The sequence below is a fragment of the Hyaena hyaena genome, unplaced genomic scaffold (assembly GCF_003009895.1).
Source record: "Hyaena hyaena isolate Hyena2069 unplaced genomic scaffold, ASM300989v1 scaffold_144, whole genome shotgun sequence".
Classification (NCBI taxonomy): Eukaryota; Metazoa; Chordata; class Mammalia; order Carnivora; family Hyaenidae; genus Hyaena; species Hyaena hyaena.
Genome location: NW_024080776.1, coordinates 1,809,060 through 1,825,721, shown reverse-complemented (window position 1 = coordinate 1,825,721; position 16,662 = coordinate 1,809,060). Strand labels below are relative to the sequence as shown.

The 16,662-nt window shown below is 46.4% G+C and overlaps 1 protein-coding gene across 1 annotated transcript in view; it reads right to left on the bottom strand.

The window, feature by feature from the left end:
* SZT2 (SZT2 subunit of KICSTOR complex) overlaps positions 1–16,662 on the bottom strand; it is a 52,007-nt gene that overhangs the window by 31,637 nt on the left and 3,708 nt on the right. Inside the window, exons 2-7 of the mRNA XM_039238663.1 lie at positions 10,144–10,269; positions 9,417–9,590; positions 8,947–9,117; positions 4,961–5,092; positions 4,074–4,215; positions 3,557–3,663 (exon numbers count right to left, since the gene is read on the bottom strand). Of these exons, the coding sequence (XP_039094594.1) occupies positions 3,557–3,663; positions 4,074–4,215; positions 4,961–5,092; positions 8,947–9,117; positions 9,417–9,590; positions 10,144–10,269 (852 nt within the window). The remainder of the gene's footprint in view (positions 1–3,556; positions 3,664–4,073; positions 4,216–4,960; positions 5,093–8,946; positions 9,118–9,416; positions 9,591–10,143; positions 10,270–16,662) is intronic.

Here is a 16,662-nt window from a genome sequence, read left to right as displayed (position 1 = left end):
TCATTTATCTCTGGGAATACTGGGTTTTGAAAAAAAAAAAAAAAAAAAAAAAAAAAAAAAAAAAAAAAAAAAAAAAAAATTAAAAAAAAAAAAAAAAAACACTTAAAAAAATAAAAAAGAAAAAAAGAAATGGTTCGCCGCCTTCCTGTTAGCATCCAAAAGACATCACTGTCTCTAACAAAATGGATTTTGTTAAATTGTAGTAGGTCTAAGATGGGCCTAAGATTTTCCATTCCTAACAAGCTCCCTGGTGATGCCAATGCTGCTGGTACATGGACCATATTTTGAATCCAAAGCCTGTTGATCAGAGATTGGCAAACCACATATAACATGTGGGCCAAATCTGGCACATCAGCTGTTTTGGTAAATAAGTTTTATTGGAGAGCAGCCATTCCCATTTATCTTGTCTATGACTGCTTTGATACTGTAAGAGCAGAGCTGAGTAGTTGTGACATCCATATGGCCAGCAAAGCTTAAAATACTGACTAGCTGGCCCTTTACTGAAAATGGTGACAGACCTCCTCTAGAAAGTTCATTCACACCTCTGGCTTCTCAGTTCCTGAACCTTCATCTCCAGAAACTAACTCTATTCTACTCAGTTGCCTGCTGCCTACATACTGGCCCTTGGCTTCACTTGGAACCACTTTATGTTTGCAATTTCAATTGCCACATCCTATGATTACACACAATTTTATCCCTTTGGATTCCTTCCATCCTCCTCCTGCTATTCTTTGACCTCATTAAGACTGCCAGCCCTTGAACCTGTACTCTCTCCAAGTCTATCCCTGGCTCGCTTGACTTTACTCCTCTTCCCCCTTAAGAGCCCAACTAGTATCACAACCTCTATACCTGGATTCCAAATGGATAAAAGTGCACTGTTGTATAGGCTGGCACCACATCAGAACATATTGACACCAACCCAGCAAGTCCTTTGAGGCTGTCCTCAATCCTGTTCTCCCAACTCTGGCCTCCCTCACAGTACTCACCCTCCCCTTCCCCTTCAGCGAGGGGGACCAGAGGCCCTTGGCAGAATTTATCTACATCTTTTTTTTTTTTTTTAAGTGTTTTGTTTATTTCTGAGAGAGAGAGAGAGAGAGAGAGAGAGACAGTGTGAGCAGGGGAGGGTCAGAGAGAGAGGGAGATGCAGAATCTGAAGCAGGCTCCAGGCTCCGAGCTAGCCGTCAGCACAGAGCCCGACGCGGGGCTCGAACACACGAACTGTGCAATCATGACCTAAGCTGAAGTCAGACGCTCAACCGATGGAGCCACCCAGGCGCCCCAGAATTTATCTACATCTCCACTTCTATCCTTCTAGCTCCAAAAGAAGAAGGGACACTCTCCTCTCCAAGAGTCCCTTGATCTACCTCTTGAGCCAACACCCTCCTGTCAATTTAGAGACTTTACTCTATCAAGGTTTCCTTTCCTTTCCCTTATTTTCAAATTCTGCTTCCTCATGGTTCCTTAGAAACATGCTGGTCTCTAACTTAAACAACAAAACAACAGGGGCACCTGGGTGGCTCAGTTAAGCGTCAGACTTTGGCACAGGTCATGATCTCACGGTTCATGAGTTGGAGTGTCACATCAGGCTCTCTGCTGTCAGCATGGAGCCAGCTTGGGATCCTCTGTCCCCTTGCTCTCTGTCCCTCCCCTGCTCGTGCTTTTACTCATGTTCTTTCTCAAAAATAAACATTTTAAAAAGCAAAACCAAACAGAACAACAGAACCAAGCACCTGTCTCTTCCACCCTGCACTTCCCTCTGGCTACTCTTCTCTCTCTTGCTCCCTCACTTGATCTGAGCAGCCAAATTCCCTATATGAACACGTGTCTCCACTTTCTTCTCTTCCACCCACTCTTCCGTCCACTGCAATCATTTCCCTTGTCACCTCTTCACTGAAATGGTCTGAAAAAGATCCCCGTGACCTCTTCATCACCAAATCCAAAGGGTACCGTTCATTCTTCATTTTACATGACCTTTCTGCTGCATCTCACGCGATTAACTACTCCTTTCTTCCCCAAACTCTGACTTCTTTGACAGGAGAACCTCCTGGCTCTTGTCTGATTATTTCCCTTCATTCTCTGCTGGGCCCTCTTCATATGAAAGACCTTTAAACAGTGGTATTCCTCAAGGTTCTTCAGGGGCCCTCTTCTCTTCTCAATTACCATCTGTAGGTTGCCAAATTCTAACTCTCTCAACTGGTGCTGTCTCCTGAGTACCAGATCTGCATATCCAACTGCTAACTGCTAGGAATAGCAGCCGTCTATTACATAATTATGCACTCTGCCGAGCACTTTAAATGCATTGTCGCACCCAGTGAAGCAGGCACCATTATAATCTCCACTTACAAATGAATCTGACCGAGAATCAGGTGATGTGCCCAATGTCACATGGCTAATAAGTGGAGCCAGGATTCAGGCCAAGTACGCCTAACCCCAAAGGTGATGCTTTCAATGGCTATTCCATTGACCCATAGGGGCCTCAAATGCAACATGCACAAACCCGGACCCATCATCTTGTCCTCACTCCACCCCAGCTGCTTCTCCTCATTTGCTCTGCTGGCTACCCAGTCACCACTGGAGTCACGAACTTAGAGACATCCTTAACCTCTCTTTCTTGCTCACCCCTCACACCTTGCTAATCATAGGTCATGCTGACTCCACCTCTTCGTTTTCTCAATTCTATCCCCTTGTCTCTTATCCTTGATTCCCCTAATTTAAGCCCAGCTCCTCTCTCACATTGACCACTGCGATTAATAACCTCCCTGCCTCCACTTCTGATTTCACGCAATGGCAAGAGTGAGCTTTATAAAACATAAACCCAACTAGTGGCTTTCCTTGTACTTATTTGCATCACCCAGAGTTATGCTGAAATACCTTAATACAGCAGAACTAGCTCTTCATGTTCTGGCCAGTGCCTACCCTCCAGCCTTTATTTCCCAGAGTGCTTTGCCTCCCACCCTATAGTCCATCAGTCCAAACTGGCTGTAGTTCACTGGATATTCCTATTCCTTTGCTTAAGCTAGTTTTGGGGTTTTCTGATCCTTGCAATCAAAACCGTAATTACTAGGGGCGCCTGGGTCCGGCTTCAGCTCAGGTCATGATCTTGTGGTTCATGGGTTCGAGCCCTGTGTCGGGCTCTGTGCAGACAGCTAGCTCAGAGCCTGGAGCCTGTTTCCGATTCTGTGTTTCCCTCTCTCTCTGACCCTTCCCTGCTCATGCTGTCTCTCTCTCTCAGAAATAAATAAAACATTTTTTAAAATAACAACGGTAATCACTAATCTAATGGGGGAGATGAGGCTGGAAATGGCTGTCAGATTTCAAACTCTGCACTTTTTTTACTATAACATGCTGTCTCCCCACACCCTAAGGATGATGAGAGCCCCCTCCCACCACTGCCACCTACCCTCTTCTGGACATGACACCTATTCCCCCCACCAACACACATGTGACTATGTTATTGGTTTTATGTGGGAAATCATCACCTGTAAGAAAGTAACCAGGCATATCTGGCTTTGTGATACACCACACTTCCCTCTCATCCTTTCTAGAGAGTCCTCACCTGCACAAAGGAACAAGCCACGGTGCCACTGCGAAGCTGGTTTAGCAATGTCTCACAGACAGCAACATCAGGGACGCTGGTCACCCCATCTGTGATCACGATGATACCTGGAGCGGGAAAGATCAGACAGACCTGGGGACACTGACCAGATCAAAGCTACAGGGGGGCATCCAACTGATGAGGCCCTTCAGACCTCAGTGTCTACCAACCGATGTGTTTTATGATCCACACCCTTCCTTCTTCCCTTCCCTCCTGCTTCGCCCTCCGGAGTGCTGGACCCCAGTCTCCTAAGTGATGTCCTTGGAGCTCTACTCCCTCCCATTAGGGTCCTGGATGGTTATCAGAGTACCTAGGGGTACTTGAAAGATACGCTCAAACACATTTATGTTCTACACACAAGGAGACAGATCCTCTTCTCTTGGGTCCACTGATCCCCTGGAACCTATATCTATACTGCAAATGCCCCCTTCCCGTACCCTCCTGCTTCCCCAGTCCCACCAAAAGTCCTTCTACTGACCTGCACTAGAGTTTGAGGGGAGCAACTGCAGTGCCAAGATGCCCTGACGAATCATACTGACCAGCCCAAGGTCAGCTGTCACCATGGAGACTCCTACCTTCCGGCCAGGGGGCTCCCCTGAGTCTGGGGACTGGTCCTCTGCCTGCCCCAAATTGCAGATGAGACAGAATGGGTCAGAGGGTATTACTGTCCCTCCCATTCAGAACAAAGCCAGAATTTACAGCCCAGCACTGCCCAGGCCAGACAGGCCTAACCCTGTGAGGACCCCAGCCCCTTGCCATGCAGCCGAGTCCTGACTGTGCTCGTGCTTCTAGCATGTGCTCACGTGGACAAGGAGTCTGGCACCAGATAAAGCAACAGATTATACTGAAACAGGCTTTTCCACCTTTTATGGCCCCTTTCCCATATCTTCCTAACACGATTATGAAATACTTTATATGTCAATCGAATTACGTCTTCAGACATAAAGGACTTAATTTGTTTGGCTACTTCTAGGATATCCAAACGAATGAGCCAAGTATATTCTAGCAAGTTCAACCAGCTTTATCCTGGACCAAACAAAATCCTAGAGATCAAAGCCACCCACAATCACCTTCTCAGATCCATCAGGGGAGGAGATCTAGGACTGAAAAGAGACAAGCAAGCGGTCTTCACATTTTCTCCCAGAAAGAATGTGTGTCTTGGGGATGTTATCTGAGCCCTCCTCCTCCCGCAGGAAACCTGCTGTGTGCACTCACTAGCACTTCTAGCCTTGGCTCACTCTGGCTCTTAGCCCCTTTCCCTGCCTTCTCTTCCCTCTGTACAGGGGCTTGTCCTTCCTGTCTCCCCTCTGTCCCTTAACAGCTCTTCTTTCTAAGTGGCCTCCACCTACTTTCTCTCCCACGTACCTGACTCTGGGGGTCATACTGCTGCTGCAACATGGTGGCCACCTTGTCTTCAAAGAGACAGAGCTGTTCATATACCTGCTGCAGGAACACCTCCCGTTGAGAAGGGTCCAAAAGGCAGCCCTGTACCAGCACCTGAGAAGCACAAGGGAAAGACCAAGACGTGAGAGTCAGAGGGACACTGGAAAGTACCTTCTGGTCTCCCTATTGATCTCCACAGCTCCCTCTAGGCAATCCTGACTTCTCACCCAAGCAGAGTGGCTAAATCCACAGCCGGTGCTTCCCATATCAGATCAGCTACTCCACTAGGCCATTCGTTATCTTCATCTGGCTTCACCACCTTTGCTTACAGCCCTGCACACTGGGTTTTCCCAAGCTCCCACAGGAGGGTGCCATAACATCTTCCATCTTGGGTCACCAGACTGCCCCACCTCAGCCTGGTAAAGCCTTTCTCATTCTGACTCATGCATTTGTAGTCTTGTTGATTTGGAAGCACTGCACAGAGGCAGCTCTGGACCTTTTTTCTTGTAGGTTCAAAATCACCTTCCCAGTGACTGCTCTTTCCTTCCTTTTCCCCTCAGCAGGTAACTCCTACCGCCCGGCTCCATACGGAAAGGAAACCAGTCAACAGGAACTCCCAGCTTACCTTAACCCCAGGGATGTATTACTCTCCAACCATGGAGAACACCCACAACGTCTGCTCAAAGTTTCTATCTATCTGTGTTCTTGCTCTTCTTTCGAAGGTCTGAAGAAACAATTCCTTGATCTCTTCTGCTTCCCAAAAGCTAATCTCTCCAACTAATCTTGGACCTTTTGCCCAATAACCTTCATTCTCTCTCCATGGGGTTCCTTTCCTCCTCCTGTCAAAATAGAAAGGTGCCCCCATCCTAGAAATTTCATACAGGCCTGGTGGCCCCTGGGAACTCTCCTTTCAGGCTCCTACAACCTTCTCACATGCCCACTACTCCTTTACCCTTGCCTTCCTGTCCGAGAACTACTACTTCACTCCCTATTCAGAACTGGGGAAATGGGTGGTCACAGCCGGGACTCTGTACATCCACAGGCCTAACTAAGAGAAGAAAAACAGAATCAGAGCAATAGTGGGAACGGGGGTTATAAGGTGAGAAAGATGTTCACAGCTGTACTGTTGAGATATGAAAAGTGGGTCAGCCCAAGAATCCTACACTAGGGCTTGGCTAAATATATAATGATAAGTTGTGATGAAATATCAAACCAGGCAGCAATTAAAAATCATATTCTCACAGAATACTTAGTGATGAATAAGAGTGCCCATATTGTACATCAAAAAAGTAGGACGTAAAGCTGTGTGTCTGGAATTAGCATGATGTTTCTTCTCCTCTCTTTGGACAGAGGGGTGGTGGTGACAGAGGATAAACAAGTACTCGAAGACAAGAAGGAAATTCCGTCAAATGTTAATTGTTGTTATTTCTGAGTGGTGTATAATGGGTAAGTTTTGTTTTTCTTTATGCTTTATGTATTTTTCAAATTTCAACGAACATACATTATGTGATTTAACTTGTTTTATTTTATTTTATTTTATTATTATTTTTTTTTAATGTTTTTTTATTTATTTCTAGGAGAAAGAGAGAGACAGCGTGAGCAGGGGAGGGTCAGAGAGAGAGGGAGTCACAGACTGAAACAGGCTCCAGGCTCCGAGCTGGCAGTCAGCACAGAGCCCGACGCGGGGCTCAAACTCACGAACCGCGAGGTCATGACCCAAGCGAAAGTCGGACGCTTAACCGACTAAGCCACCCAGGCGCCCCTTATTTTATTTTTTTAATTTTGAGAGAAAGAGCATGCGCATGCACATACGTGTGTGTGTGCGAGCCGGGGAGGGGGCAGAGGGAGACAAATCCCGAGCAGACTGGGTTCCATGCTGAGCTCAATCCCACAACCCTGATAACATGACTTAAGCAAAATCAAGAGTCGGACACTCAACCAGCTGAGCCACCCAGGTGCCTCTTTTTTTGTTTTGTTTTAAGGAACAGTAGGATACATCTTGGGGAGCTTTATAGATGGCGAGGAAGCTAGCCCAGGGCTGACAAGTGGTCCTGAGGACTTAAACTGAGTAAGCCTCTCCTTCTCCATAGTGGCTGGCCTTGTTCAGGGCCCACCTCCTCTCCTGTACTGCAATAATCTTCTGCCTGCTCTCCCCAGTGCAGAATTTGTACCCCCTACCCCCCATCCATCTTCCTTCCTGGCCACAAACAAGTGTGATCTTCCCAAAGTACAAATCTGATCCCATAACTGTCCATTTAAAAACCTTCCATTTTTTGAAAGTTTTAGTAATAATGAACAGTTTTAATAGTTCACTTTTTCATGTTTTCTATGTGGCAGACGCTATTCTAAGTGCTTGATACATATGATCTCAATCACCACACAATATTGGTAATGTTCATATCCCCATTTTGGAGAAAAGACACAGATGTACAGAGAGGTTAAGTAATTTGCATAAGGGCACACAGTCAGCAGGGAAATACAGGGGGTGTAAATCCGGATCCAGCACTTGTCATCATCACCACACTAAACTCCCCTAGAGTTCTTAGCCATGACATTCAAGGCCTCTCATAATGGTCTCTACTTCTCTCTCATCTCCTCTTTACCACCACTCCCCACCCCCAGATTCAAATACTACTGTGTCAAACAGAATAAGGTGTAGTCCCCTGGAGCACCTGTGATTAAGAGCACAATTTCATAGCTCTGCGGCTTTGCTTTTGCTGGCCCCTCTCTCTGGAAAGCCCACTTCCCCTTCTTTGAAGGGTTAACTTCAATCCTTCCTTCAACACTCAGTTCAAATGCCTCTCTGTCCAAAAGTCTTCCCTGGGCTTGGCTGGCTGCTCCCTCTCAGTGCTTGCATGGCAACTGAGTCATTACTTATCAGTGTCCTCATCATATGCGACCGAAATTATCTCCTTCAATATCTGTCTCCCCTACTAAACTCTCAACTCCTCCCATCAGGACAGGGACGGTGTCCAATTCACCTGTGACTGCAGGACCTAGCCCAGGCCTCGTATAGATCGGGCTTCAGTGAGCATTTGCCAAAATGAACCAAGTGTGGAGTGATTACCTAATGTGCATGCTTTTGCGGTCTTGGCCATCAGTGCCTGAGAAACCCAGCCTCTGTTTGGGGTGTAGACCAAAAGTCCGAGGAGCTGTGCTAGGAGAGCACTTCTACCCACAGCAGCAGGCTCGGCTCCAGACGTGCACTGACTACCTTGTGGATTTCAGGCCCTTGGGAGCCGTCCCTTGCATCCCTGTCTCAAAGTGAGTTTGAGAGCCAAGGTGACGGCACAGCCATGAGGGCAGTTTCGGGGTAAGCCCCTACCAATGAGTTGAGGGTGGTTAAGAGCAGAGGAGGGGAAATTGGGCCACTGCTTATCTAAGCCAAAAACAGATGTTCCAGTAACAGACTTGGCCATTCTCCAAAAGGAGTGTCTTGTGATGGCCTGTTTGGGTGTTGGATAAGGCTTATAATTATCTGTATGGTCAGCATAACACCCGGCCCTTCACAGAGCCCGCAGGGAAGATGACCCTCCTCTGTCCTTGGAAGAAATGGTGGTTCTGGGCATCTGTTATATTTCAAAATCATAAAATTATTCTAAAAGATCATCTCCTAGAGGTATTGCCAGGAGTCAGGATATAAGCAGACCTTCTCATCAAACTAAGACGAGGGTGGTAGTGGCAGCATGAAACAGACATCCAGTGGCCAGAAACACGGACTCACAGAAGGAGTGGAAGAGGCATGTGTTCAATCAAGGCCAATGGACCTAAAGCTCATGAGAAGGCTCTTCGAGAGCTGAGGAATGGATCCTTCTCGAGAGAGACTCAGAAATGACTGGCAAATAGGTTCAAGAAGCCAGCAGAGCTGGGGACTTTGCAAGCAGACAGTAGAGGCAGGATAAGGACTTGGCCAATGGACCACCAGAAATGAGGTCTGAGGGTACAAACTTGGAGAAAGGATGAAATACCTGGTGGGCCTGCAGGCCAATGATTGAAGAGTAGGCCTGGATAGTTATGTAGATCTCAGGCTGGAAGTCGATGCAGGATCCAGGCACTCGGAAGGGTCGCAGCAGCCCGCCTAGGCAGCGGGAGAGGGCATGGAAAACTTCATCAAACAAGATCTCCCCTGTGGAATCGTCCTGAGGGCAATGCAGAGAAAGAGCTCTCAAATGTGAGCAAAAGCAGCCCTGGGCAGAGGGCAGAAACAAGCAGCTTCCGTGGGTCGGTAGAACTCCTATCTTAAAGTTGAGCACATCCCCAAATACACTGCCACATGTGGAATGGGAGGTCTTTAAACACTGACCATTTAAAAGCTTGTTTCCTTTCCACAATGGTAGACTGAGATCACTTTTCACATCTCTCAGGCCTCTCCCTCTCCTCTGAACCCCCTACTCCATCCCTTCTCCCTTCTTCCCACTGTCTCCCCCCAATCCCTTACCACAATGCCAGTAGACGGGCTAAGGTCGAGCTCAATGACAAATCGGTACTGCCAAGCCAGGAAGGTGACCCGGGTGGAAGGTACAAGGAGGAATGGCCTTGGGACCACTGGTTCATCTGGCTGCCACCCAGGGGGCAGGACACTGAGGACTTCCAACTCCTGCTCAGACTGGAGCTGACAATTAGGACAGAGAGAAAAGGAAGGGATCAGGGAAGAGTCATCCCTTTATTTCCCAGACTTGAACTTCATTTTTTTAAAATGTTTTAAAATGTTTACTTATTTTTAAGAGAGAGAGAGAGAGCACGTGCACACACGAGTGAGCAGGGGAGGGGCAGAGAGAAAAGGAGACACAGAATCTGAAACAGGCTCCAAGCTCTGAGCTGTCAGCACAGAGCCTGATCTGGAGCTTGATCTCACGAACCATGAGATCATGACCTGAGCTGAAGTCAGATGCTTAACCGCCTGAGCCACCAGGTGCCCCATCCAGGACGTGAACATCTAAAATGGCAAACCACTGACTAGTTCTACCTCCCACAACCCAACCATATACTCCTCCTATTTTGAAAATTAAAATTTCCCAGGTGGAATCATCATCTGGGAAAAGTCACTTGCCCCTCCTAGAATCAGACCCCTCAGAGTTAGTCTCCCATACTGTTTCTAGGACTCCCTTATAAAAGCAGATCCTTCTGAGCCAGCCCCTCCTCTCCTGTAGGTTTCTGGGCCTCACCAGCATCTCTTGGGGGGTGGCCTGTACAGTTTGATGCAGGTGATTGAGGAACCAAGCCAGGCGGACATTTCGGGAGATCCGATAATCCTTTTTCATCAACAGGAACACCTGCCCAGCTTCTTCCACCTGCAGACAAAGAGACATTAAAAACAATCTATAAAATGCTGGCAAGGATGTGGAGAAACGGGCACCCTCCTACACTGTTGGTGGGAATGTAAACTAGTGCAGCCCCTCTGGAAAACAGTGTGGAGGTTCCTCAAAAAATTAACAATAGAACTCCCCTATAACCCAGCAATAACACTCCTAGGAATTTACCCAAGGGATACAGGAGTGCTGATGCATAGGGCCACTTGTACCCCAATGTTCATAGCAGCACTCTCCACAATAGCTAAAACATGGAAAGAGCCTAAGTGTCCATCAACGGACGAATGGATCAAGAAGATGTGGTTTATCTATACTATGGAATACTACATGGCAATGAGAAAGAATGAAATCTGGCCATGTGTAGCAACATGGATGGACCTTGAGGGTGTTATGCTGAGTGAAATAAGTCAGGCAGAGAAGGACAGATACCATATGTTTCCATGTATAGGAGGATTAGGAGGAACTTAATGGAGGACCGTGGGGGAGAGGGGAAAAATAGTTGGGGAGAGGGAGGGAGGCAAACCATGAGAGACTCTTGAATGCCGAGAACAAACTGAGGGCTGATGGAGGTGGGGGGGAGGGGAAGGGGGAAGAGGGGTGATGGGCATGGAGGAGGGCACTTGTGGGGATGAGCGCTGTGCTACATGGAAACCAACTTGACAATAAACTATTTAAAAAATCTATAAAAATTCACTGAGTTCCTGGTATACATAGATCACTGTGCAAGTGACTTGTCCAAGGAGTTCACATGTCCGTGAGAGGCAAGGCAGCAGAGGCAAAAAGTTAACTCTCCACTCAGTGCAACGTGTTCCCAAGGACTCAATTTTCTGCTCCCATTCCCCTTATGCAGACTTCTGTGTTGACCAAGTGGCCTTTTAACGTTACTGGACATGCAGGTGTTTCTCCTACAAGCTACAAGCTCGTTGAGGGTGGGGATTGTGTCTTGTTCTTTGCGTGTGTCCCTGTGCTTGGCAAACTGCTTACAACAGAGCAGATACTCAATAATGCCAGACACTTCCTCCTAATAAGCCTTGATGACAGTGGCCCCAGAGGACTCTTCCCTGGGCCACTAGCAAGCCTGTTGAATGCCTCAAAATGAAACTCCTGTGGGTCACGACCCACGCTTTTCCCCCCCTCCACCTTCCTTAGTGGTTAACGCTCCAGCTCCTTCCCACCACTGCCTCAGAGATGGCCAGTTCAACAGTGCCCTGACAGGCATCGGTTCCTTTACCCATGTCCTTGCCTTCCACCCACGAGCCGAATCATGGCTCGGGATGAATTCGATGTTCTCCCTTATCCACACAAAGTGCCAGTGGCACTTTGACAGAGAGAAACCTGTCCCCTTGCCAGGGGCGCCAGCTCTAGCAGGGCTTTACCTATCCCTTTCCTTCTCTCTGGTGAGCAACGTCTCCCATCTCCCTTAGAGTGTTTTCCCATCTCTCAATCCCTGGGGCCCTGGAGATAAACTCACCCACTGTTTCACAGAGAAGATAAGGGTCCACTGCTCTGAACTCCCCCAAGGTTTCTTCCTGACCAATCTTTACCTGAAATTCCTTTTTTCCCTTACTCTAGTCTCTGATAAAAAGATGACTCTCCTTCTGGTATAGACAAACTGCAAATTTCTCCCCCTGGGTCCCTAACCAGTGAGGGGAAGTGTCAGGCGGCAAGGACCGTAGAGGGTGGTAGAAATGAACAGAAGCCAATGACTGCCCGTGAAGAAATGTGGTACTAAAGGAAGTGAAGGCTTCTTCCCCCTGAGTGGGGAAATTTGGAGAAGAAATAGAATAAGCCTGGAAAAGCAATAACGAAGGATAGCTGATGGCAGAAAGTGTGGAAAGCAGACACAATGACCAACGATGAAGAAATCCGTTCTTCTCCAGAACAGAAGGCACCCATCAAAAGACAGAGAAACAGGAGCACCTGGTGGCTCAGTCAGTTAAACATCCAACTCTTGATTTCAGCTCAGGTCACATAGCCTGCTTAAGATTTTCTCTCTCCCTCTTCCTCTGTCCCCTCCCCTGTTCATGCTCACTCACATGCACTCTCTCTCTCTCTCTCTCAAAAAAACAAAAACAAAAACAAAAAAGACACAGAAACAGATACTGGGAAATGGCATGGGTGAAAGCAGAAGGCAAGAAACTCCCACACTCCCATTTCTTGAGCACCTGTAATATATTCAACAGTCCCCTGGAGAGACTAGGTGCAAGAACTTCAGATCCAGACAGCCTGGTGTGAATCCCAATTTGGCCTCTTTATTAGCCTGTGAGATGGGGAAAAGGTACTTAACCTCCTTAAGCCTCAGTAGCCTCATTTGCAAAATGGATATAATCCTAATACTGATCTAACAGTGTTGTTAAGGGGGTGATGTGAAATCAGATATATGAAGTGTTCAGCACAATGCCTTGCACTCAGAAAGAATAGTAGAAAAATGAACTATCACAGGTTATTACCTGAGCATAATACAAGGCTCTTTCAAGTACACTCATTCAGTCTTCACATAAAACACTTAACAGAAAAAAACTAAGGTCCAAAAAAGTGAAATGATTTAATACAATTAGCATGTAACGGGTCAGAAGTCAAACCCAGGCCTCATGTGCTGCAAAGCCCAACTACGGAGGGTGACAATCAGATAAAACTGGGAGTTTAAGAGCAGAAAAGATTTGAAGTGGTCCCAGGGGAACAGGATGGGTCTCTACAAGCATAAAAGATGCTCTGGCATAATCAGAAAGACAAAAAGACAACGGAAACATCGATACAGGATTCAATATTATTTTGTGTTAGGTCGCTAGGCTACATAAAATCACACTGTTCTCCATTACGCTGCTTCCATACACTAGGCTAAGGTAGGTGCTGGCCAGGAGTTTGGATTTTATCCCAAGAGCTGGGGCAAGCTACTGAACTTTGTTTCAGAGGGCTGTAATATTATATCTGCATTTAAAAAAATTCCCTCTGGCTACCATGTGATTCAGAAAGATCCCCTAAACCACCAGGGGAGAGGACAGAGGCCTAGACCAGAGCTACTCAATGTAGCCATTCTGTGAACGTTGGAGACTGGTCCCTGATAAGATAGCACATGTGCCAGAATGTACAGCCAGCACTGCCTTACATTGAGAAAACGCGCGCGCGCACACACACACACACACACACACACACACACAGAGTCAGCTGAACCAACCTTCAAGACAAGTGAGTTTAGCTGCCATTTTAAGGACTCTTTAGAATAAGACAAGAATAAGTGATTAATTGGAAGCACCAGGGAGGAAGGAACAAAAAGGTATCAAGGACGACTAAGATAGCCCTGGAAACCAGTAAGCTGCAGAATGATTTCCAAGTTAGCTAGTAAAATCAGATACAGGTTATTTACCGTCATTTCTAACCACTATTCACCTAAAAGGGTTCCTTAAGATTGTACATCCTTATCACCAAGATGGCAGAAACAGTTAAGGGTCCACCGGCAAAGAAGGAATGTGCGGCAGTCACCTGCCCTCTGCCTGGCCTTGGTCTCAGGATGGGATGCTCTCATAAACCAGTCAAGTTCTCCCTTAGGACTGGCGGAGCTGGTGCAGGTGTGAGGTTGATGCCCACTCTTGTCTTAACTGATGATGCTGAGTCCCTGACAAGGCTCTTATCTAGGAAAGGAGGGGCCGGAGCTGGAAGTATTATCAGAATAGGAAGGATACCTGCATTCAGCAGTCTTTTTTTTATTACTCTACATTCAGAGGCTACAGCAGTGCCTGGCACATCAGATGCTCCATACAATTTGCCGAATAAGTGAATTCACCGTATGTTCTAAGCAAAGCAAAGTTGATGTGTAAAATCAGTACAACTCTTCTCAAGGTGAGATAATCTTAACACTAATCACGGTACTATTTTCCTCTGGTTCTTCTTTGGTAGTTAGTAAAGACACCCCCCCCCCCCCCCCCCGCCCCTGCCAAGTGCCAGCCTGTTTCAACTATGCAAGGAAACACCAAAAGAAGGAGTCTGGGCTCATACTGAGCCGGGTTAAACAGGGGAGCACACACGTCCATGTGTCAGCACCATAAGACCAATAAGGAACACTTGGTCACTCCACCTTCTAGGACTAAAATCTTGGTGATGTGGGAGTTCATGAACAAATGATCCCCTGCACTACGTTCGGTACAACAGGTTTCACTTCTGGCACACAGTCACAAAGCAGTTTAGAATTCTTCATATCACCCGCCCATTCATTATGCAGAATTTGTGCACTTTGTAATTTTTGTTTCCCCTACAAGTCTAGAAGCTCTAAGGAGGGGGCACCTGGGTGGCTCAGTCGGTTAAGCATCCGACTTCGGCTCAGGTCATGATCTCACTGCTTGTGGGTTCAAGCCCTGTGTCGGGCTCTGTGCTGACAGCCAGCTCAGAGCCTGGAGCCTGTTTTGGATTCTGTCTCCCTCTCTCTCTGACCCTCCCCTGGTCACGCTGTCTCTCTCAGAAATAAATAAAAAACATTAAAAAAAATTATAGAAGCTTCGTCTATATGTTGTCCTTTGCTGTATCCCTAGCAACTAGCACAGTGCCAAGACATACTAGGTATTCAAATATTTGTTGACTAAATAACTGTGTGAGGGAAATGGCTCTCACAAGCTCTAGTTATTCCCTTCTCTGTTTTGAGCTATGTTCCAAACTTTTTCCCACTGATTCTTAACTTTTCACTTTTATCAACATCTGCTCTTTATTGTCAAGAGGTCCCATCCTTCCTCATCTGCTTTATAGAAAAACTAGCCTATTTTACTGTCTGGGTTTTTCTTTTGCTTCCACCAAAGTTGTTTTGGATTACCAGGTTTTCACTACTATGTTCTTTTCTAATATTACCTCTTTTATAGTTCTCAAAATCTAGGGAGGGATTGGGGTGTAGGTTCTAATAGATTTGTTTTAAAAGTGTGATTTGATAGTGGAGCCTCAGGGCTTGGGCTTTACTTTCCTCCTCCATAAAACACTACCATGTATCCCAATGGTGTGTGAAAGTACTAGAGCACGTGTTAGTGTAACAAGTGAAAACAAGCAATTCATCAATCAGTTGCTGCTTTGTATCTGGAAGGAGTCCACACAGCCATTTACTCCAGCTTTTTTGCTCATCCTCATTTGCCTGGCATAGCTGGATATCTCCTCACACTAAGGCAGAATCTGTCTTCTTGATATAATCTTGACCCATTCCTGAGATCTGTTCTCTTGAAAACATCTAACCTATTTTTGGTTCTACCCCTGTACAAAACCCAAAAGGACAATCTGACCCTCTGCCAAAGTCTCTGCTTCTCTGTAATAAACATCTCCCACGTTCTTTAGGTAGATCTCAAAGAGCATGGTTTCAAGTTTCCTCACTTTATCTTAGATCATATGCCAATGAACTCTGACTGGTCTATTTTTCAACCAGAACAGCAGGGCTAGGATGGAACACAGTAACCAGGTGAGGCCACAGATTCAGAGTCTCCTAAGTCCTACTGACTTTTACTGTTGGTGCAGGGAAGCTCCATGACTTTTTCACTTGTGTTGCTGTTAAGACACATCCTCTGTTCTGTCCTCATGCAGCTGGCTTTTTGGGACACAAACAATTATTCAATTAGTCCTGTTATAGTGGATAAATTCATTCTATTATTTTATTGTGAAGCTTAGAGTGCTGTCTTGTCTTTTAGTAAATCTCTTTCCAGCTTAATTTCCCTGCTAATTTGATCAGGATGCCATCAAGTCCTCATCCCAGTCCAAAGAGGACAAATACATGGTGAGCATGCGTTCATTCATTGGTCAACAAATTTATGGAGAGCCATCTACATGCTAGCACCAGGCTAGGTCCTAAGGGTACTACGAAAAGCAAGAACTGGCATTCTCTGCTCTCACAAAATTTACCCTGTAATGGAGAAAAAAAAAAGAATCAAATAATCATTCTACTTACTGTATGATTACAAACTGAGTAAGTACGCCAAAGGAAAAGAATGTGGTTCTATGGCAGCATATAACAAAGGAACCTGGCCCAGGCTAGGATCTTAGGAGAAAATGACACTGAAGGTTGAGCAGGATTTGCTACGTGAGGAGGAAAAAGGGTAGATACAGCAGATGGAGGACACAGATGGGTGCTGTGCTATTAGTAAACATTCTTTAGATTATTAGTTAGTAAACCGCTTAATTTCACTACGGTATAGCTTCCATTTCTCCACCTTGTCTTGAAAGTTATTTTGAATGACAGGAGGGTGGCTCAGTTGGTTGAGCGCCTGACTCTTGGTTTTGACTCCGGTCATGATCCCAGGGTTGTGGGATCAAGCCTGTGTCGGGCTGCTGCTGAGCGTGGACCCTCCCTGGAATTCTCATTGTCTCTCTCTGTCTCTCTGTTTCTCTCTCCCCCTCCTCTGCTTGTGCTCGCAC